Below are 24,984 nucleotides of genomic sequence, written 5' to 3' on the forward strand. Positions count from 1 at the left end.
TTTCGCTTCGAAGTGATATCGCGAAAAGAAAGAAAGAAGAGAGAGAAACTAATTGTGGTTATTATTCAATTATTATATCGCGGCGTAGATATTAATTATGAACACGAATGCGCCTTGTAGCGACTCGTTAAACGGAAGAATATCATATGTCTACGGATACAGAGATAGTGGAGGTCTTGCATTATCGTTCAAGGGTCACATGCGAAGCCGATTATTCACGGACATTCGCAGACAACTCGCATATTATTCGCGCGACAACGAAGACGTTATCGTTTTTATAAACGAGGCGAGCGAGCGAGATTTAAGAGGATTCGACCGGACTGTCAGTTTGTAAATATCATTAAACAGGGAATTTCATTGAACAGCAGCAACACCGTGACTGATTGTTTCGACTGATTCAGTTTCGTAAATAACAGTCTCGTTCCCGAAACAAATATAGGATTCGTCAACTCTGATACCAAATAAAGTATCTTGGCGGTAAAGTGACATTCTAGGACGGTTGAATCATAATTGCGTGGGTGTAAAATGGGTCTCTAGTCTCTAAGGGAGTCTGCAGAGTCACGTAACCATCTAAGGACACGTCTGCGTTGCACTTTTAGTCTCTCTTATGAGTGTATCGCTAACGCAATCTCTCTACGAGAAATCTGATTAATATGCAGAACAGCGGCGCTTAATACACCCGGTTCCTTCTTCTTTTTCATTAAGAAAATTTACCTCAATTTGCATAATGGAAAGATAGCCTTTCACCGCTTACTTTCCCAGAAGTAAGATTTCTAAGAGACTATACACAAAGAACGTGAAGAATTATTCCTCCTTGAAGTATCGCTTCACAGACTTCAGTTGCGGATTATACTCTTTTTTTTTATAACCGTTATTAAAAGTAACAAATAAAGTGGCAATCAAGAGTTAGTATTCCTCAAATTTTATTTTAGATTAAACGAAGTCGAGATCGCGATATCATTTTCGTAGAAGCGCCGAAAATCAGTATTTCGTCGTGAAAAATGCGCGTCGCTAATCGGTAAAGTTATTATTCAGGTTATCGAAGACGTACGACCTCGTCCCAAATGTGTGTGTGTGTGTTTTTGCCTGTACCCGTTAAAATACAACCGACCTTGTAATCGGCGTAATCGTATGCCACGGTTCTGCTTGCTAAAAATTCTATCGCCTATCTACTCGCGCGCGCTGTTCGCCGCCGCGCCAAGAAGGAGATAAGTTTCGCGGTCAAATAAAGAAGAAATGAGAAGAGAGATATGCGCGATATGATTTATTTGGATTGAGAAAGTACTCCCGTGACGTGTACTTAAGCAAGATACTTGAGCGAACATTAATAAAATCCGAGCAAACGTAAGAAATTAAATTCTTTAAAATCCTTTATTAACGTTCGCGTAAAGTGGAATGAAAAATAAACTTCTGCGTCATTATGTTTATGCGCTTGCGGAGTTTTCGTTTGCCGAAACCAATTAAACTTCTACCGCTCCGTGACATCTCGACATTAAAAGTAATCATTATTCTTCACTATTAACCTGAGCGATTCCCCCGGCGCGGTGATCGCAATAGTAGCAAAGAGATAGAGAGAGAGAGAGAGAGAGAGAGAGAGAGAGAGAGAGAGAAGGAAAGAGAGACGGAAAGAGGGGGCGTTTACCCCGGGGAGCTTTTATCGTATATAATTAATAAACTCGGATGTATATTCAACGCTTGACTCTCATCCCGTGTTCACGCATACGCGTTGCGTTGACATGCAAATTTGAAATAGCGCCGCGACAAGCACGGTCGTTTCCTGAAGAGAGCAAAATAGCGATTTCGTGATATGCATGCGCAAACGCGTGACGAAAGTTCGGTGAATATCAACAGTTAATACTGACGCGACTATAGTTAATGATGTAGCGTGAGCTTCGCGCAAAGCATTTTAATTGCCGAACGCAGAGCTCGCGCTTTCGTAATCCCTTTAATCCGCGAAATTTACGTGTTAATCCGGTCTAATCTCTCCGCTCCTCCGTTTCCTCTTTTCCCTTGCACTTTTTCCCTCTTTCTCGTTGCATCGTTACATTGCTTGCAGCGTGCATGTTAATTCCGCCGTAAAATCGGGAGTGCTCTAAATAAAAGTTCGGTCATCGCACAGGTACACATGTCGAGGACGTCGTTGGAAATTTTTCGAAGCCAAAAGCACGCGGTATGACGCCGATTCGAGTCGCGATATAATATCGTACGGGTACAGATATTCATAGGCAGACGGAGATGAAAGCCAGAAACATCGTAGAATTCTCGGATGCGATGGAATTTACGTCAATACGCGCGCGGATCGAAAAAACAAAAAGAAACAATAAACGGCATCACCGACGAGGTCGTCACCGCGATAAATTCGCAAAAATGGAAGCTTTTCGTGAAAAACTAGAAGCTTTAGCGTATGTTTAGTAGACTGTTCTATTAATCTAAGTCTCAATCTCAAAATACGTTGCACTCGGGAGTACATCGTAATCTCTCCTCTCACCGAAGACCTGAATAGCCGTTTTATTTCTTACAACTGATTGAGATTAATTGATATTTTTGCTGTCAATGTTTTGTGAGATACGTTTATTTATCATTTTTATCTTTAATCATATACAGAAAACTTTCGAATTTTAACTACGCACAGTATGTTACTTTTACGCAACATTGATATAAAAAAAAAGAAAATGTTTCGCTTAAAACAAAACTTCCGGCACTATCTATCTTCTCGAACGTTCATCAATTAAATTACCAAGTCTTTTCGATTGAACCGGTCTCGTTATTAATTCGCGTACAGCGTGACGTCAAAGAAATTTAATCCTTTCTATGAGTTAATTAGAAATTAGAAGACGATTATAACTTTATTTCTAACAAGAAGGTGACACCCGTGTAATCCGTAATACATAATATATCTCCGTATATGACATTTTCAACAATATTTATTGGTTATAAAAAAATTGCAATAACAAAATATACACTTCTGTAAAATATATCTCTTCCTTTTTATTAATCGATTTATTTGCTAGGAATAAAATTTCATCTTGCCGTATTTAAATAAAAAATAAAAAACTTAATTCAGTGATATAAATTTATGTTCCACGAACAATTTTTTAAGTATCTTTTTCTTAAAAAAAGAAAAAAACTTTCTGTAGCGATTTTTGACTGTAAGGACTTTAAAAACCGTCCATTAATAATTACACATTGCGCGATTTCAGCGATTACTACGTAGTTCACGGATTCTCTTATTGAAAATTCATTCTTTACCTCATAACTAAATAAAGCTTTCACAATTATCGCGCTAGTTATCAATCGTTAATCATATTAAAACCCAGTAATTATCGTAGTAATCGCATTAAAATCGGGCGATATACTTATCAACTTATCATTAACATATAATCGTTCTGTTTTTCTGCTTTATGACTATATAATCAATATATACATAACACGGATTACACGTGCCGTACTCTCGTCAGGCTGCGATTAACGATCGGTACAGTCGAATAAATCTCGGTTCTATTGAGGCCTCATTTAGCTACATGAGTACCATTCCTGTGTGTGTATAAATTCTATCGAAATGCCACATCGCTATCTACTTTGACATTTGGTGAAGATCACTCGCGTGGGCGTGACGAATTGAACCGGATGACACTTTGGGGAGATGCGAGACGGCGCAAATTAACTGTTTATCATTATTAGATGCTTGGAGATTGTCTTGTGGGAACATTTGCCTCAGAAACGGAAAGCACGATGCGTTCGCGTTGCGGGCAAATAGAAAGTGATCACCTAGATCGACGCCCACTTCCACCATAACACGTATATCCGCTTTTACGTAAGAGCAATAAATTCTTATTGCACAAGTTATTTGAATTGCAAAATTTTGTAAACTTTTATCTCTCTCTCTCTCTCTCTCTCTCTCTCTCTCTCTCTCTCTCTCTCTCTCTCTCTCTCTCTCTCTCTCTCTCTCTCTCTCTCTCTCTCTCTCTCTCTCTCTCTCTCTCTCTTCTCTCTCTCTCTCTCTCTCTCTCTCTTTTATCGTGTACTGCGATGCTATTTTTTTAACGTTTCGAACGGGGATTCCAGGAAAAGCCGTTTGCTGCAGCGCGGCGGGAAGCCGCAACAATGAATTTTTTGATATAATTACGATATTGTTTTCGCGCAGTGTGTATTTTTGCAGCGTTAACCACGGTTTTTTTAATCTTTTGGAAAAAACCGACTGCCCGTTTATATACATGCCGAGTTCCCGCGATCTATGCGAATTCGTGGAATCAACGCGTATCGGCCGCTACGTGCCGCAGCTGTGATGCGCCGGAGGGCTGCAAACGCCGCGCGAAACGGCGCGAAAGGTCAAAGGCTCACCTTGCCGAGGTCCTCCTCGTGCGGCGTTTCCACCCCGTGCAGCGGCACGCGTTCCCCGGTGAAGCTGTTGGTATGCGTCAACGGCCGCTTAACGCCGCTGATGTGCGACATAGCGGCCGGGCCTCTCTGCGCGCGGTCCTTCTTCTTCGCCGCCCGTGCGTCCGCGCTGCCTGCCGCGGCGACCGCATCCTCGATTCGCAGAGACGGCAGGTCCAGCTCCTGCTGCTTGTCTGCGCGGGACAAAAGAAATAACAAGAACGTGGATAAAAAGGTCCCATGCCGGTTAATTAATCCCCCCCGGGCATTGGCATCCGCCGGGTGAGGTGAAAGGCGCCATCGCCTTTGGATTTGGACGCGGCATTTGCTCGGGCGCGTTCCTTTCGGTTTCCTCCGCGATTTTGAGAAGAAAAAACAACTTTTTTTTCGCTCGACTCTCGATAATTCGATTTCGATCGAGCGAAGCTCGTTAGGAAACTAACATAACCGAATCAGCGTGCCGTAAATCGAATTTCGCGGAGAAGCTTTGCCCGCGAGCCAGAGAGTTTACTCCGGATCGAAGGCCAGGCCATCCGGATATAGAAGGATTTTGCGACGTACGTTGCGCCGGCGGGAAATCATATCACCTTTTACACCTCTTCCGATTACAAAAAAAAAAAAGAGATATATATCGAGGGCGCGCGGCGACTCGTCGCCGATTATAAACCTTGATGCGCGATCGGACAAAGCGAGAGAACGCGCGTCGCTAACCGGAATAAATGGTCATCGGCGTGCGCGCGCGAGACACCGGCGATACGGCTCTTTCAAGGGCTCTTAATGCGTAAGAGCGCTCGTTTTATTGCTTCCCATAAACTTGCTTCCGGCGCTGACCTCGTTAGACGCGGTCCCGCGAATTCCTTTTCATTCGTTTTTCTCCGGTATATTCCCGCGAAAACGCCAGGTCTCTCTCTCTCTCTCTCTCTCTCTCTCTCTCTCTCTCTCTCGCTTTCTCTCTTTCTCGGAGAGAGAAACGCGAAATATGTACGTCCAATTCCCATTCTCCGCGCGCGTGCACAAATTTATAATTTTTGTATCGTACTTTATTCTCACCGTAATAATTCCGCCGTAAAGAAAAAGAATCGCGCTTCGACTTACCGAGGAAGGTGCTGCAGATGTATTCCGAGATCTGATTCCCAGACTTGGACGACTCCGAGAAATGCGATAGCTCCTTGTTCAGCATTCTCTTGAACTGTAAAACGAAAAGAGATAGAAGCCGGTTATTAGGTGAGAGGAGCGATTGTGAGAAGAGTGTAATCGTGGGTGTAATACCTTGCCCCTACGCTCGCCCGCGAATCAATAAATTTATCGCGGCAACGCGATATACAACAGACCATTAATTGGATTAATCCCACAAATAGAATCACTGTCCGTCCATGCGATTCAAAATCATTTTATCCCTTCGAAGACCATGTACGATTTAGTGGGTGTTGTTGCGTTAAATTATCCGAGAAAGGGCCTGAATCTATCGAGGGGTGCCTCTTGCATCATATTAGACCCAGATATATATATATATTCAGGACGACAGGAAGAGAGCGATCAGTTTCTCGGATTTACGATTTTCGTGGAAGGATAACGGTGCGGAAGACTAAGCTCTCGGGAGCTAACAAGGGCGGCAGGGATGGTAGGTGGAAGAAGAGGGATGCGTGGGAAGGGGAGAAATCCAGATCACGGATAAATATCCCTCGCTGCGAGGGAGGAGATCGATGAATCTATTCCTCCGACGAGAAGCCCTCGCTCATTCTCGCGTGCATAATTCTCTCCCAGCCCTTATCTAGTCGCGCGTACATTTGCGCCGTTTCGTCGGCCGTCGAAACGCCGTCGCGGGGGACACGCGCACCGTCGCCGTGTGAGGTTTGCCGTGAGAGGCAAACAAAGCCCGACCCCCCCGTGTCATTTGCGTTTCCCACTGTTATCAGCCGGCCGCTATCGCCGCGCGTATATCATCTTTGCACAGGCGTGCGCGCGCTCACCTCGCCGGGCAGATAAATGCAAATATATACGTTTGCGCAAATATATAGCCCGCGCCGGAGTAATGACCCGCGGGGCGAATTATTGGATGACGCGCCCGTCGCTGATCAAGCGAATCCCCTGCGGTCGCCGCTTGTGTATACACTGTATTTCGGCACGCGCGCGCCTCGCGCCGCTCGCGCTCAAGCGGGAAATTCGCCTGGCCGCAACTGTTGACTTTGCAGAATTTACCGAAGCCGCCTACCGTCGCGAACAATTTTTCCGATTTTTTCCCCCGCGCTCTTGTCACTCACCCCGATGCGCGAGCTTGTCGCGCGCACTTCCATTTTATACTTTTTACCGTTCTCACCCTCTCGCGCGCGTCGAAAATAGATAGACGCCTCGCATTTGTCGGGACAACTGTAATGCAATTATCGCGTACGTGCGCCTGGAACCCGCGCTTATTACATATTATTAGACAAGAAGGAACGAGCGATAAGGAGGTACAGATAGCACCTGCATTGTACCGTATTACCTCTTATCAGACCGCCCGCGGCAATTATTTCTCCCGTCTAACGTAGTTAACGTTTGACGTACGTGTAATTTCGCCTCATCGAGAATATATATTTCAGATGATACGAAAATACGGGGAGAAAAAATGTAGAAGCTGCGACGGACGACAGACAAGAACATAAAAGAGGCGTGTCAGATTGACTCGGGGATTCCTATCGAACTGCATTTTAATATCCATTCCCTCAACGTTACACGTGTAATTTTACACCGACACACCCTCCGAAACCCGAGATTATTCTACCTTTGAGATAAATCGATCTCAAGGTTTCCTCTCGCGTACTGAAATCCGTCGAAATGTTCGCGCTCGACGAAAAGGTGCTTTGTCGAAGCACCTCGGTAAAGGGAGTAATTATTATTGTATCGGAGACGCGAAGTTGTTTGCTTCCGTGAACTATCGGCATAGCATTTATGGCGATGCAATCTTCGAACGTGTGACGTTCGAGCTTCCACGGCGCAAGAGAGTAAAGGCCATAAAGATAAAGAGGATTTCGGGGAGGCTTAAATGGGTCGCGTTCGGGGAAAACTCGAGTAAAATGCGTGCGATCGTGAACGTACGCCAACGATAAAATCGACGCGTCCCTCTCCCTTCTCCCTTCCGGTCGATACTACGGGCTACTGCATTTCATTCACGGGAGAGAGAGTGAGGGGGGGAATACACGAGGTAGGATCTTCTGAACGATCCGACGAAAATCGAGGCCCGATTTATATCGCGAAACTAACAGCTCGTACAATATCTCGTGTCGGTAGTCACGTCGAGATTTCGCAAAGGAACAAAAGCCGCCCATAAATTCAACACTATTTACAGACTATATATCTCCCTCCGCGATAATTTCTAGCACATTATACTCTAACGAGACTCTCTCTCTCTCTTTCTCTCTCTTCATCTCTCTCTTGTTTTGAAAGTAATGTAACAAGACGTCTGTTGCCTTACGGTTGCCTCACGACTAATGCATTAAGGAGAATTTGTGAGAAACATTTGGGAGATTGCGTAAAGCTAGATACATTAAATCTCCGCTTCTAAATATGACAAGTAATTAAATCTCATTCTCTTGTTTGTTTCACGCGGGAATAAAATTAATGCAACCTTCCAAATTCGTCTAAAAAAAAAGTACAGTCATAATGGATCTTCCCTTATAGAAAAATACAATTAGACTCGCGAAAAAAAAAACTATTGGAACTAATAGTGTGCGACAATATTGGATGCGACTGGCTTTCCAATAATTTCTAATAGTCTCTTTGCGAATCTAGTATTTTTCGTATCGCATGACGATGGTTAAGTGTGAAAATAACGATAGAAGATTAATAAGTAGTTCAATTAATCAGTTTTACGAGACACCACGGATTACCTAACGACGTTATTATAACAACCTGATTTCCACGAGAAGGTATAATACGGATATAAAATCCTACACGATCAAAGTGGATTAGCCGGGCTAATGCAACGACAACGTCGCCGCATCTATTTGCGAGTCACTTTTTTCCATAATTATCATTGAACTTTCATTGAAATGTCGCAGAAGGTCAAAACTGCGTCTTAGCGCTCGACGGCTCACACGGGTTTTATTAATCGCTCATGATAATCGCGTCCCGTTGGTTGTCCCGCGTGATTCATTTTTCTATATTCGAAATCTAGACTCGCCCCCCCCCCCCCCAGCTGTACGCACTAATCTCATTTCTTCATTACTATTAGTCATTATTATCTGGACATCCTAATTTCCTATTAGTCAAACAGCTCTTTCTCGCCTGCCCTCTAAACACTCGCGCGGTCGTAAAACTTTCCCTCCTCTATAGGCGAGAGCCTATAGGTGCGCTATAGGCTCTCGTAGAGTCACACAAAGGCAGATAAAGACGAAACTTCAGTTATGTTACGAAAATGGGACGACCATTAGCTCTCCCAGGAACATTAGCTAGTACCGTCCAGCGTAAACGCGTTACGTCAAGCGATCTTATATAAGAGGCGGCATTTGAATACTTTCATCCGGCTGTTTGCAATTATAAAATGTAAACGGACGTAACGTTTGGAAAATCGCGGAAATCCCACCGTTGGGGAATAAAATTGCAAGCCGTCTGTACAGCTGTCTCGTCATTATGACGCGTGCGTGTGTGTGAGTTTGCGGTAATTAAACTGGAGCGAGATTATTTTCCCTTTCTCTCTCTTTCTCTCTGTCTCTCTCTTTCTTGACCCCTCGCGATATACTCTTATCGGCCAATATTTCGAGTTCGGCGACTGTACGATCTATTCATTCGCGGACGATCATGTCCGCGCATACCAGTTTTATCAGTCCATTCTAGTTAGGCGGCTGTGGGTTATTTTATTTATTTATTTATTTTTTTGTTAAAAATCTCAAGTCGAAGATTTCTTGAGAACGGCAAAAATATACGGCGCAATTTGTGTCGTGTTTACAGACCGCCTTGCACCGATAACAGACTCTAAGACAAAAGCTCAAAGGTTGATTCTTGAGAAACGACTCTCGATCGATCAGCGCACATGTACAACTCGCCGATAAATCTCTGTTCAGATAAGCGGGGCTACTGCGCTTTCCGCGCGATCGGATTTCGCGTCGGACCACTTGTTAATCGCTTAAATTTGCCGATCGAGATCCAATCTCTACGTACCGAGATAATAATAGCGTATCTCAAGAGTTTTTCGCGTCGGATTCTTTTCGCAGAAGACTCTTTCGAGTAACCGATAAGGCTACTTCGAGGTATTGACAAGTTTGTGTGACAGCTTATGACAGGAGACACGTGTGACGCAGCGATACCGCGATCTATAATTGGACAATGAGTGTTATACCTGCTATGTCAAACACGATGACGCTCTTCGCACGATTGTTCGATAATTTAGAAAATCAGGTCAGATGATTCAGATCAAGATGCGAAGCTGGATGGTCTCCACCCACCATCCGTTGATTTTAACCTCCGTCGCGACATCCGTTGCGACAACGGTAGTAAACGAACGTCCTCGTACGATCGATCGTCTTTCGAAATCGTGCCGCTTTTATTTGCCCGATTTACCGTAGCCATCTGCCACCCAAGTTCTAATGAGGATCCGTGTTGATAAAGTCGGATATCGTTGATATCGTACGCACTAACATATTGCATTAATATATGCCTTTTTATTAACCAAATTCCTTGTTAACAGCGACTATGACTCGCTAAAATCACTAGACCGCCGTCAAATTAGTACGATAATTATACATTAATATTTTAATTCTTGCAATCAATTTAATTATACTAATCATTAATCGTACTGGTCGAATGTAATTTGATTTCGACGTCGAAAAATAGATTTCTATAAAATTTTTGCTGTTCTGACTTTCTTCCCGTAACACATTACCTAATAATAGCTTCGTGCATGTCTTATTCATATACTACGAGTAGAAATGCCATTTTGTATTGTTTCACATCTTAGGATCAAACTAAAATATTCATCATGTAATTTGTAACTTTTTTCTTAAGGCGGAAATGTGAAAAGTGAAAGTTTTTGGGTCGATCTCACCAACTCTAATTAACTTAATATTGATCGATGAAATTTATGAACAGCAAAACTTCAAAGTGTTCGTTATATTTTATTTCCTTTGTCTATTTTTCGAAAATTAAAATTTATTTATGTAAATTGACTGCTTATTAATAATTCAAATAAGTAAAAGATTGGAGATAATTAATTTTAAATTTTTCATTTGGCAATTCATAAATTCTATCTCTTTTCTTTTAAGTTAATCGGAGTTGGCGAGACCGATCCTTTATCATTGAAGTTAATGGAGAATCTTTTTTCATTTTTCACCCAAGATATGTACGTCGGGTTTAATCCGCCAGGAGAGAGAAGTCAACATCCGCTGGGATATGTCACAGCCGATTAGACCGAGATTCAAGCATAATCCTCAAATTACCTGCACCGCCACGATGCTGGCCAAGGCTGTGAGATCCGCCAGGGTCCTCAGGTAATTGAAATACCTAGCGGACTCGTCCATTTTGCCTGTTTCCACTTCGCCGCTTGTCATGGTACCGATCTGTCCCGTACCTACGACCCGGCTTGCACAGCTCACGCCTGAAGGAGCTCCCTCGCCGTAGGGAAACTCCGAAGGACGGAAGAGTTTCTGGATTTTCCGCGTGACTACGAGAAAGGCGCACCAACTTTCAACAACGCGTTGGAACTATCGGATCCGGATAGACTCCTCACGAACGCGGACAGACGCGAAGAAATCTCTCGGCGAACTGAGAGAGGGATCTCCTCTCTTTCTCTTCACGTGTTGCACGTGTCGCGGATTGTCGGCGAAACTGCTGCTCCAGTTCCGGCCAGTCCCGGAGACGCGTGGGTTCGACGACCGACGATACGGAGCGTGACGGACCCGCGGACGAGAGCACTCTTTTCGCCTTTTGATTCACCGACCACTCACTTGCCTGCGAGCGGCACCGCGGCTGCTGCCGAGCCGCCCGACTGCTAAACGTGGTCTACGTGCCTGAATCGCAGCGACCAGGCCTTTTATCTCGGTAGCAGCTGGGCGGCCATCTCTGTCTCTGTTCGTTTCGCGTCCTCTTTCTTTTTCGCGCCCGACGCGTGCAGCTGCCTTGCTCTCTCCTTCTCTCTCTCTCTCCCTCTCTCTTTTTCTTTCTCTCTTCGCTCCACTTCGGCCCGAAGAGAGACGCGAGACACAGACGGAGAGACAGTGGGGGATCGTGAAACCGAATGCATCGAGCGAGTTGATACGTGCTCACCAAGTGCGACATGTATGACGCCTGTACTGCTCTCGTATTTATCGCGAATGGTAAATTTTAAAAGGCTCTAATGTCTCGTCAAAGTTAATTATGCTCTAGCGTTTCTCCGTTTCTAGATCGTAATCTTATCTATGACGCACAACGAGAAAATTTACTTAATCAAAATTACCTGAAAATCTTAAATGCACTTTTTGCATTTAGAATCTTTGCTCTCTTGCCCTCTCCGATGCTGCCTCTTGTTTAAGATGCAAAAGTTTTGAGTATTTCAAGCAACGCGAACAGACCTAAGGGTTTCAGGTAACTGACTTGAAACCTGTTGTCCGTATCTCAGAGCGGTTCGTGGACACAGGGGTTTCACGAATCTCTTAGGTTGCCCGATGCAACAGAGCCTGATACCCTCGAAATTCTGACAACAGTGGAGAACTTTGTTGGCTGATGAAATTACGTTATTTGCGTTAAAATTTTCTATCTTCCTCTTGCAGGGAAAATCTGAGATTTGTTGTGTATCTATTTTGACTTCCTCTATTACGCATATTTTGAGAGACTGAGGTTGCCATTCCGAGAGAATGCATCATTTCCCACAAACACAGATTTACATTCCGCGAAATTGGAAATAAAGTATTGCTCACCTGGTTTCTGTGTACTGTGAAATGAATATAATACATTTGTAGTACAGAAGATCTCGAACACTCCACGTGTGTGGGCTTTCAAAGACTCTCTCATTACTGGGTAATTCCTGAATGCAATGTTGCGCAAAGAGAAGCTAGTTTCGCGGAGGTAACGTGTAATTCTCCTAATTCATAATTTAATGCTATACCTCCGTACAATAATCTCTTGCTGCGGGTCAAATATACAGTCAACATAGGCTCACGTAAGCACCTCAAAGAAGCTATCAATAGATACGCGTGTGGGGTTGACACGCGCCAATCGACACGTGCCAAATTCGTACAATCACGACGATAAGAAATCTCGTCTTACGTTTCGTCAATTACGCAGTGCGAATTAACGAAAGGGCAAATTACGAAAAGTTGGCAATTTCTTGCGGTAGCAGGCACCGCAAATTTTTGCATACATTTGAATGAATATTTCGCATCACTTTGAAACGCCATCGAGTATCTGTTCTACTTCTTGGAGATCGCTAGCAATGAGTCCGCGAGATAAATTTGGACTTACGACGAATCCGAAGCGAGGAACGCGGCCGGCCACTTATCTAAGAACCTGTCGCCTATATTTCGAGAGGTGAAGTTTTACTAGGAAAAGAATTACGCGTCAAAACTCATTCTCTCCCTGCGTTAAATTTCGCTCAATTCTAAGATTGTAGCTTGAAAAAGGTTTTCCCGTCAAAGAGGAAAAAAAAAGAGGAAACTTTTTTAAAAATAGCTCTCACCTTTAAATTACAAATACAACTGTGTTTTCTTTCCCTCGCGGGCGAACTCTTTCATTTTCGCTCTTTGCAAACATCGACGTTCGATTAATAGAAATTAATAATAACATAAGAGAAAAGAATTAGTAATGAACTTTGCGGATGACAACCTCTGATTACGTTTGCGTAACTCGTTAAAAAATACGATATTTTGCCGCGCATGAGTTGCGCCGGTAATTATTAATTAATTTGGAACTTCGGGAAATACGACGTATGGCATCATTCGGCGGACTGTCGATCAAGGATTGTTATCTTCGTCATGCTATCCAATTTTGCTTCTATCATGTTTTGCCGAGTTCGTTTCATCGGGGCGCTATAAAATCTGCTTCTTCGTACTGACCTAAAATTTCTCGTGCGCTTGTATTAATTTAAGCAATTGGCGATGACAAAGTACCAACGCTCGTCATTGTACATGATTAACAGGGTTATATATGACGCGATCAATGTTTGACGACGTAAAAGATGTCATTAAACATGCCACGTCATTCTTTCTTCCGCGATTGAAATTCACAAATCACTCTCGGTGACGAATATTTAATTAGCTTAAAAGTTGGAGGACACGTAATTTTTTGCGTTTACTCCGACATGTCGCTAAGCATTGCAACATACGCGTGCTTGTTTATATTATTGTGCTATTATCAATGAAGAATTATACTTATCAATCCATCATTATACGTAGAAGCCGTTATCTTTTTGGCAGAGTAATATGTAATATGATAAAGATAAAGATATATATATAGATATCCGTATTATTACGCGTTTATCACGATATAGCACGTTTCTTAGATACTCGCGTCGCCGTAGTTTGTTTGGAATATTCCGGAAAGAGTTTAGGGAAGGCCGGAAGAACGTCATAGCTCGCGCATAAGAGATTCATGCGTGAGTCCAAGTCCGGTAAGGAATCGCTTACGTCTTACTGCTTGATTGTATTACAAAGTCAGTCTGGACGAAAACTCTTTCTCTTTTTCTATCACTGCTGCGTTCATCTCGAGCGATGTGAAATGTGATACGTAATCAAATATTTCCTACGATTTCGACAAACCCAGGATTGAACGATTAATTCTTTGTACAGATGAATAACTGAATTTTTTACCTAAACTCCTCGCGAAGCGTAAAAGAACGCGGTATGGAAAAACTAACCAAACATCTACTTGTCAATATTGACGTACGAATATTGAAGTAACATTTATTGACTTAAATTACGTTTCGCGCTGCGTTGGTTTCAATTCACTTTTGTACGTCACAATACGCCGAAGTCAGCGTAACAAAAATACAATCGCGAGAGCCGCTAGACACCCTCTAAATTTTCCGGAACAAGAATATACAGTCTTCCTTCCGTTCGTCGTACGCGGTGGAGGAAGAAGTCCGGGAACCTTTTGCGTGTCTTGAAAAAAAAAAAAACCTGATCGATTAATTTCGCGGAAACGACGAGCGCCCCTGGTCATACCAAAAAAATGCGGCAGTCCATCCTCTCCGTGTACGTTACAACGAACTCGGATATTAAAAATAGAACCCCGCAGGCCACGCTCGCCCACTTGATGCGGAGTGACCGCGCAAAAGTGATAGTTTCGCAAGCGACAATAATGCCTCCCACATTATGCGCTCGCCTTGCTCGACACAGGCACGCATTCGCGGTTTAACGCGCAAACAAACAACATGTTCTATAACTAGGATGGCACGATCGATGCACCTAACGCCTCAGTGACGAAAAACATGAATGTCCCGCGAGAAGGGACGACCGGATTATCGATCGTTGCACAGCCGATGCATGTGGGCCGTCAGAAATAGCACAGTTCCTCCTTCTAACCGATGGAAGAAGGTCACGGTAATGAACTATTTCACTTATTTTTACGCTCTCTCCTCGTCCTATCTGGTTATCGCTAGAACCGCTCTATCGGCGATGTATTTTAATTTGAGAATCATTCACGACTGAGACACGATACGCACGGTAGAAAATATTTTGTATTTTACGTCAAAATCGGTCCTTGTTAAAAGTTTTGCGTTGAATTTTTAAGAAAAAACCAATGTAATTGTTACGTTTGACCTGACTGGCTCAAATATATTAAATAAATAACGCACAACGTTTCAACCGTTGGTTTTGGTCCTTATCAATTGAATTTCTAACATACTTGATTGTTAATTTATTCAATGATTTATTTAATATTTAACATTAGTGTTAAAATAATACAATTTATGGATAAATGAACAAGCGACATAAAAATAATATAATTTTAGAACATTATTTCTAAAATAAGTGAATAAAATGTACATATATTTAATTTTATTGTCAAAATATGTTCCATAATTTGTTTCCAAATTGTATCAAAATACTACATTTTTCGCGTTATTTAATTTTTTTATCATATAATATTTTATCACTTTCTAACATATTTATCTTGTGTTAAATTAAAACAAAAGTTTACGTGGCCTGTATTGAACATACGTAATATTAAATTCAACATAAATTTTCCAATTGTACAGAGAATTAACAATGCAGCATCAATTTCAATCTTATTTATTAGAACGATTGCCATTGAATGGCATATAAATCATACGAATAAAACAATTATAGATTTCGATAGTATTTCTTACCTTGTAGTTCTACATATATAATAACGTAGAACAAACTCTCTCTTGATTAATGTAATATAATTAAGAAATTGATATCGCATCTACAGGGAATTGAAAAGGAGTTGACTAAACAATCGTTAAGTGTTGATGAGTGTCAATGCCATGTTTTGTTGATAACAATATTCTCTCGAAGCAGAGAATGTATAAAACAGCATCTCTCGCGAGATAAAATTCGTACACGTAATAAGTATTATTCTTTTTAGGATAAACTTTCTATTTTCAGCGCATCATTCGACGAATATCCCATTACATCGTAAAACGCAGAGGTTTCAATTTTCCGGTCCATTAGAAAAGTGCCTTTTCGTCTTTGACGCTAGGATCAGTTACATAAAAATCTCGGAGCAGTTTCGGCTTAACTGATAGCACATATATTCAACAAAAAAAAAAAAAAAAAAAAATTCAAAGAGCTCCAGCATGTGCGATTAATCTTCAGCATATTCAATTCGGGATAATATATTTCTTTTAGCAAAAGAGAGGAAGTAGGAAGATACGTGTTCTATTAATTTTCCTAAAAATATAAGCTGCTGTCAAGCGGAAATTGTGAAGAAGATTAAATATCGGCCAGTCGTTCCTACCTTTGCGTACTATAAATTTTCTTCGACTTCTAATTTCTCCTTTAAACGTATCCATTGATCTCAATAATCCGAGAGAGTGCGTCGAAAGACGCGAATCTATTTCCTGTATCCGACATTCTCATCTCGAATATATGGCATTCCCTCTTCAATGTCTGATTCCCGCAGCTGCTTGCTGACGCGCATGCAGATTGCATAATAAATTTTGCCGACACAAAAGATCCGCGAAAGATACGGCAGGCGGGATTGATGATTTACGAAATATCAATTTATATTCTGTAATATATATCTATCACTATATTATATAATCTCGATCGTGGGCTTTTATTTACAGCATCTATAATTCTTTCAATGCGCGCGGCAGATATGGATTATGGCAATTATCGGACGAATATCGATAAGATAACTATTAATATTACATGAAAGGGACTTACGATCTATTTACGGACGTATTTCCAATATTTCGTCCCCGCGTTTCTGCACGGAGGCGTACGTACAGTTCGAGGATGCGAACGATTGCTACACCCGCGTTCAAGGAGGCCTTTTTTCGCGGACGTTACGTAACTACTATTGACAAAAATCATTTCGTCCTCCGGCGACGCGGCGCCGCGTCTCGCGCCGCCAATATGTACGCGAGTATCGCCGTCGATATTTAACAGCCCTCGAAAGTGCGACGGACGTTTATGTGGTCTGAATAACATCGCCTACTACTACTACGGCAAATATAACATTCGTTGCGAGCGCACACACGCGCATCGCGTCTGCCCATTGTGAGCGCGAGCATTACGGGGCAGGTTCCCCGCCCGCTCGGATAATTCCCCTCGCGCGCGCGCTTTTTCAGCTCTCGTCGTGTTACAGACTACCGTCTCTCTCTTTTTACAGTTTTTCTTTTTTATTACAATCAAATGGGGTAATTCCAAGTTGCACAATCGAATATGCACACTATCGCTATTCTGTTCTGTCAGACGCAACGTACACACACTCGCCACGCAGGTACTTTCGGTAGCCGATACATAAAATCATTTGCTGCAAACGACAATTTATTGGTTTTCTGATGTTTTTTTTTCCCCCATTGAAAGTTATACTTGTACGGCTTTCCTGGTAATAACGTATACACTTGGCGCGTGGAAAGGAGCTGATATAAAGAGAGTGTTGAGAAGCGGAGTGTCTGTCTCTATTATTGTTCTCCTAGCAGCTGCTCACGAGGCGGACACGTGCCGCGTGGATATCGACTACTTATTGTGTACAATCACCGAACAAGCATCACGAGGTTCATAAATATGACCGGATTGCGATGTATCTGACGTATTACGATCACGCAATCTAGGTTTCTCGACATTTCAACCGGCAATATTTCGCCGCGAAAAGCCACGGGAAATCGCTCGCGATAAGCCGATTTTCACGTGACATAATATAAATAACTAAATAAATATAAATAGCTACATATAAATAATACATGAGATAAGGAAAGCATCACTTCTCGATAACAGAGATAACAAGCATCTATGAGATCCTAGCTGAACTGTTATCTTACGCAATAATTTCTTTACAATTGTTTTTGAGAAGGGGGGGGGGGTCTTATAGATACTTGTTAGTGTCAAGTGCATCACGTGTTATTTCGATTTCAGGCAAGGATTGTGTTTCAAGACCGACGAATATGCGATGTTCAGTTTGCAGGAGATTGTAAAAATTCATATGAAAATCATTATTAGGCATCAAGAATTATTTCGATCTAGAAATGACACTTAACTTAATTTTTATTAATTATACATTGATTTAATATTCAACTTATTATTGTAAATAATTATTGTAAATTATAAATAACTTGTACGCTGTTATTTTTCAATGATAGATTTTGCCTGAAAATAGTTCTAAGAATCTTTAATAATTTTCAAATGATTTTTTATTGAAAAAAAGCAATTAATTCGCTTGCAATTGATAATGAAGATGCTTTTACTCTTTTTACGGTAAATCCTTTACGTTACATTTTCCAATATTAATTTTAAACTTCCATCAGCGTCTCACCGTTGAAGAAAAAAATCCATACGTGCCAGTAATCAATTGTAATCAACTATACAGCCTTGATCGATAATCACATGAATTGCTTTTTTTTTTTTATAGGGAAAAACTTGTACGTTCTTGTCCATTACTATTTCATACTGCAAAATTATTACTTATTAGTTTACTTATTATTAGTGTACTTATTATATGTTGCTAACTACGGTTAAGCTTCACGTACAACAAGATAATTTTTACACTTTTCGCATATCGCAATAATTATAGCCTTGTTCTGATATAAAACAAAAAAATTGCCACGTGACTATCAGAATGAATTTTTTATAATCATGATGACGTTGCAGCACAAGAAAGTTGTTCAATTTCAGCTATTCCATCTATTATTTTTTTTTTTTTGAAAAAAATATTTTTATGAATATAGAATTTAATTTAAAAGTTTTTAATGTTAATCCTAAAGTGCTGTGGATGAATTTTCATTCTAATGCTAATTCAAGTTTAGTAGAGTTGTTATTAAAGTTTTAACAATTTAAAATAATATTTAATAAGATCTTTTGACATTAAAATAGTGTTAGTTCAATTATTCTAACACCTTGCACCTTGCCTATAAAGATAAAAAATACATTGAAGAAAAAAATATGTGAATAAATTTTCACCAATAATAACGTCTGAAAAATATGAGCAACATATCTAGGATTAATAATTTTTATATCGTCCGATCGATTCAGCACAGAATGATTATAAATGCGAGAGAAGAGTTGGAAAATACGTGAGAAAAACTTCGCAGATACTTAATCCCGACACTTTAGTAGTGTAATAAAATTACTCCCGAAGTGAAAACAATTTCCTGCCGGCATGAAATATGCATCGTAGACCTAGAGAACACGAGATCCAAACAGATCTTGACTATTTCGAGAACGTAACTGCGCGATCTCGTTAACGAGCTCGAGCAGATGGCTTCTTCTCGCGGCGGATTCGGAGTAATAACACTGTCATAAATTAATCGCGAGCCATCGCGGGACTGACATGCAGTCTCAGTGCAACAACCACCAGTCGAGAGATAAGGGCTATCACGTGCATGCAGGTACAGTCACAAATTATGACGCATGCAATAACGATGAGGACGACTGACGGAAGCGGCCGGAAGAGAATGGATGAATTATCACAAAGACGCGTGAATGAAACATTCACGTGTCGTTTAATTTCTAATTTTTGTATACAATATCACAAGATCGTCCATGAATAATCATAGATCTGTAAATAATATCGGTAGAAATCAGCGTAAAATTTGATCGATGATTAAAATGACACGTTCGCGCGGCCGTCGCTATATGCAGTATCTACTGAATATATAGTGAAAAATATATCATTGTATATCATATTAATTAAATTAGCAGAAACGCGCAAATTTTTAGCTTTGTTGTTACGCGTTTCTCCATTTAATATTTAATCCATTATCCATTCACTGTAATTTTTGTCGACGTATTCGGTCAATGAATCAGAAAATGATTAAATTTCACGCTTTAAACATATTTCTCGAGCGTAATTAGTCGATCAATCATTAGCAACTATTAGCCGTTGTTTACAAGTGTGAACGAAATTATTGTAGTATTAAATATGTATTATTAATTGGAAAGCTTGGCGGGATTCAGATTACTCCTGTTGCAACTGGCGGCATCGAAATATATCCTTCCACGCGCTCGCGCGCGCTTGTGTGTGTGGACAACGGTTACATCGGTATTAACTATAGACGTTCTCCACGTGTATCTTTTCACGTGCCATTATATTCTGAATTGGAGCGCAGTTTCCATTAAATGGCAAGCCGTACTGAATACATGAATAAAGGGATTGAAAATAACTCTTGTCAACGAAATAATGATAATACGTTGAAGCCAATTAATGATATATTTCGGCATCTTTTGTCAATAGTTATATTTATACCGTTAAGCTACTTAGAATGCAATCAGATACCGTTTCTTACATGGTACGTTCATATTTTCCATACATATTCATAAAAATTTAACAAGCACAAAAGTTCTAGTTAAAAGGATGTGAATTAAAGCATGCCTACTCCCTGATAAACTGGTAAGTTAAAAAGAAAAGAGAATAATTATATTATCGTGTGCAATATTCATTCAGAATTTTTTACGTAACCCACATACGTCATACCAATTAATTTAAATAAGATATAAAGCAATTGTAATATAACAATAACATAACTGAAACAATAACATTACTTTGATTACTTTGAGAGCTCGTATAATCGGCACTGAATTCTTCTTGGTGAGACAATCATTTAATTACATTCAGGCGGCAGATAAATTTCTGTGGTTAGACGCAAGAGATAAACACCTGCGGTAAGACAAGCAAAGGCTTTTTGTCTCGTTAAAGGTTTCATAAATTTTAGCGTAAATTAAGGTTACATAAACGTAGTTACATTTATAGGTAAATGTATTCGATAGAAGTATCATCATTCCGTGAAAAACAAATGACTTATTATTAGTACTCGAGATGATCGTTCCTTGTCAAATAAATATCGTTTATTGCCATTTAAAATTATTAATTCTTTTTATAATAAAATTAGTATGTTTCCGTGAATAATGTAATCACGGTACGAAAGTTGATTAAAAACCGACATTGCAAGAAACAAATTTTTATCCTTCATGTATGAATACGCGAGAGACAATTTATAAAATATAAAAAAAAAAAAAAAACGAATATTGAGTGACTTTTTCCATTGATGTCTAAAACAATTCGCGCATCGTCACGCAATCCTATTACAATAAACTCAATTCGTCCAGTATATGAATATGTTTCAGATTTGTACCGAGTCCAATGACAAAATCAGCGTGAAACAGATCAATCTTTTGAAATTCGATAACAAGTGTGTTGATATGTGTAATAAAATCAAATGGCTTTTTATAATCATATCGATTTAAGCACGCGCGCGTGTACATGACAATAAAATAAAAAGGAAGGACACGTACAAAAAGACTATTCCTCTCCATCAAAACATGCAATATTACTTTAATGATGTAAATTATAATGCCATTTGGTATTTTAGCAACGATTTTAACAAGTAAGAAAAAGCAGTAGTAAAATAGATGAAAATAATATATATATTATTTTCGAATAAATAAGGGCCCAAAAAAATCGAAGATTATTAATATTTAAAGTTATTCTATAAGAAAGAAATAAAGGTAGAAGCAGACAATAATAAAAATAATATTGTGGTAAAATAAATGTGACCAAACAATAGTAAAAATAACAACCAATTCGTATAAATGGAGATGGAATTCGTTACTCGAAAAGAATGGGTCGATCGATTTTCCTATTTACGTCCTGCTCGCCATGTTTTCTCCGTCCATGTGTATACCCACACACATTGTCGGGACTGTTTACGAGAAACGATTAATAACCATCTACTGTATCTGCGTTGCTGGAACATCTCTCAAAAGACCCTCCTTTATTACTGGCGCAAGTAATAAAATTAATCAACGAAGCATAAGTACAAGCCATTGATTAGTCTTACCTACATGATACCAAGAATAAGTCGCTTTCGTAATTTTCCGTTACGTCCTCTCAGATTTTTTCTAATCTGTATACTACATGAATCCATTTTATTATATGCAGTTTATGTGTATTTTATTTGTGGTACTTAAATAATTAAAAAAATTTTCAAAAACTGTCAAAAAGTATATATATATACACACACTCTATCGTATATATTATACATATTACATACATACTATTTATATTGTGCTTATAAATACATGTCTATATTTTCTTTACTTTAAATAAATAGATATTTATTTTTTTTATTTATTTGAATATACGTACACAAATATAAAAATTTAAATTTATTTAAATAGAATAGACGTACGAATAATAAAAACAATGTGAGAGACAAAGACTTGAAATCATAAAAACTGATTTTTTTCTAACATCAAAAGGAACACATTACTATTTCATCTACGTTATATTTGCATATTTGCATGTTCTCGAGCACCTGACATTGCTTCACACCACTTTGCGGACAATAATTAATTCATCCAAGACATGATAAAGCCATGAATCATGCAGTGGAGACAAACAGTCTACAAGCGTAGTTTCCAAAGACAAGACAAAACATGATCATATTGTCTTACATTAATTAGTAACATACGATAAAAATTTATACAATATGCCCTTTTTATTTTTATGCAATTTATTAGAAGAAAGCTAAGAAATAGAAAAAAAAGGACTATTATTATATTTAAATATTTATAAAAATTTTTCAGTTAGCTAGTCAAACAAATAAGCGATTAAAATGTAAAGACGGGACATCTGCAAGAATGTAATTATTTTGTTTTTTTGTAGTGTCAGGATAATACAACTTATTATAAGCGATTTAATTTTCACACTTGGTACATATCAAAATATATTATGGCAGTAAGACAAAGAGCATAAGAGTATAAATTATACAATATCGATTAATTAGCATTATTTGATCATCATTTTTATCCGATAATGCAATTGGTAATGCATCTCGCAGACGATATTTAATACGATTTAGACGCGCCTCAGGGACGCGAGTGTGTCACGAGCGTCCGTTTACAACACCGAAGCTGCACTCACCCTCGCTGGTTTAAAGTGCACGTTTGACCCGTGACGTTCGCACGGAAAACGCAGATGACAGCAATAAATCCATGTACCATAAAGATAATCACGGTAATCTGTTTCCGGGATGAGCGATGCCCATGCTTGTCTTTGCGAACGAAAGCTTCCCCCACTTCGTATACACGTCAAGTAACATTTACGTCATTTACCGCGTATTTGCCGCTCCCGTTATCTCTGGTCTGTAAAAGTCTTTTATGATAATGATGTCTAGAAGCCGATGGCTCGGTTATCTAAAATAATTTCAACACACTCTCCCGCGCGCGCAGGATTGAAAACCCATCATGCGAGAATCGCCACGAAAATAACGAATGGTGAGGCCTTTTAGGGGATCGACGAATAAAAATTGCATTCAAGAGAGAGAAAGATAATGACGAGGTGCAAAGAGCAAGTTTTTCTTTCCGATGGATCAGACTCGGAGAGGTTTATAGCCAAAGTTATTGTGCTCATCGTTATTTAACTGTTCCTTTTACGATCTCGGGAATTCCGCGCAATCCTACCTGACGAATGGTCAGCATCAATTTCAAATCATCGGTGAGCGAGAGACATCCGGCCTCTCGCACGTGACAGGGAAAATAATTTCTTGCTTCAGCGAAGCGAGCGAAGGAGTTTATTTTCCGCGAACTTTTCTCCGCACCTGTCAGACATTCTTCTCCGATCGAAAGCGGACGCCACTTGCTCGACTAATGGCTCGTCAAAACGACGCAATACGAGACGGCTCGCATTCCTACCGAAATACCGGAGCCAAACAAAGTAAAAGGCGAGATCTAGAGATGTGCACGTGGTAAGGTAAACACCTTTATCGACGTTTAAACAAATTACACCAAACGCGGGATCGTAAATCAAGTCTTGAACTCCTCCCCCGTGCACTCGTATTAACGATCTTGGCGAGTGAAACGTATTTTTGTCGGACGGCGAAAAGACACGTAAATTCGCGATAAGATTGCGCGCCCTTCATTCAATGATTGTAAGTTGTGCGGTCGACCTACTTCAGCGGGTTCTTCATTTTTACATCGTTATTGTGACATCGTTTTTGCGACATTGATTTTTGACACAATTAATTGTCACCAACGATATTTGCTGTCGGTTATTCGCGATAATTAATAAACCCGATACCTTGGACGACTTGTCAATGAATCATTTCGTTTTATCGACGTCATAAAAACGGAAACAGTTCGCGGGGAAAAACGTGGCTGTAACACAATGCATGATTCAATAAAAATATCGAATGATAAAGAAAAAAAGTGCGCATACATAATTGTATGAATGTCAAATGCAGGAATCTCCCGGAATCTAATAATAATAAAAACCAAAAAGAGATATTAAATTTACATGATATAAAAATATTTAAGAAAAAATGTTTAAAAATAATATTGTATAATATAATTTACACCTAAAATATTTAGATTTTTAATGTACTTTGTTTTTTATTAAACAGGATTCTTTAACAATTCCATTATCTTGAATAGAGATTAACAAGTTGAGAGCGCTCTAATGCGCCTAAATTCATATCATTTATTTAAACGATGATATCAAGATTTGCGTAGTAGCACGGTAAGCAGAAGAATGCGATTTGCTTTTAAAGTGCAACTAGATGTTTCTTACGCGCCAATTCATACTTTCGCTTTTCTTCTAATATACGTAGATGGGATATGAAGGATTAAGGCACTTGCGTGAAAATATTTGAAGAGGTTTCTCCGATCGGTCCTACGATTTCAGAACTTTTTTCTCGTATATTACGTAATATAATCGTTCCACACACACAAAATGCAATATGTTTAGCGGTGAACACTCGCAATGAAACCTCTTGTGATACGTTATCATATTATTGTCACGGGACTTATTACCGCACACACTCCGTTTTGTATACGATAATGTTAGGAACATAAAGGGTATTTTTTTCAATAACGCTTACATTCATCGAGATCGTTTATCAATATGGTATACACGCATTTATGCTGTCTGTAATGCATATTGCATATGAGAATGGAATGCATAGACGACAAGTGATGATCATCTAATACGACAGGCGCGACAGACAGCTTGTAATAATAAAAACAGCTGACATCTGCGTAA

General features: G+C 39.8%; 1 protein-coding gene and 1 long non-coding RNA gene across 23 annotated transcripts in view; one reads left to right on the forward strand and one right to left on the reverse strand.

Moving 5' to 3' along the window:
- The window catches only part of LOC105835059 (cAMP-specific 3',5'-cyclic phosphodiesterase), a 330,289-nt gene that overhangs the window by 5,293 nt on the left and 300,012 nt on the right, over positions 1-24,984 (reverse strand). For 21 of the 22 annotated variants that reach the window (XM_036292358.1, XM_036292364.1, XM_036292362.1 and 18 more), the window contains 2 exons: positions 5,473-5,566; positions 4,342-4,571 (listed from right to left, as the gene is read on the reverse strand). In XM_036292358.1, coding sequence (XP_036148251.1) covers positions 4,342-4,571; positions 5,473-5,566 — 324 coding nt within the window. Of the gene's footprint in view, positions 1-4,341; positions 4,572-5,472; positions 5,567-10,787; positions 15,213-24,984 lie in introns of those variants that run through there. The other variant, XM_012678015.3, reaches the window with a different exon arrangement.
- Positions 4,245-24,557, forward strand: LOC118647440. Its single transcript, XR_004964714.1, has 3 exons — positions 4,245-4,257; positions 17,386-17,390; positions 22,570-24,557. It is a non-coding gene; the product is annotated as an uncharacterized LOC118647440 (long non-coding RNA).

This window comes from Monomorium pharaonis, chromosome 9 (genome assembly GCF_013373865.1).
Source record: "Monomorium pharaonis isolate MP-MQ-018 chromosome 9, ASM1337386v2, whole genome shotgun sequence".
Taxonomy (NCBI): Eukaryota; Metazoa; Arthropoda; class Insecta; order Hymenoptera; family Formicidae; genus Monomorium; species Monomorium pharaonis.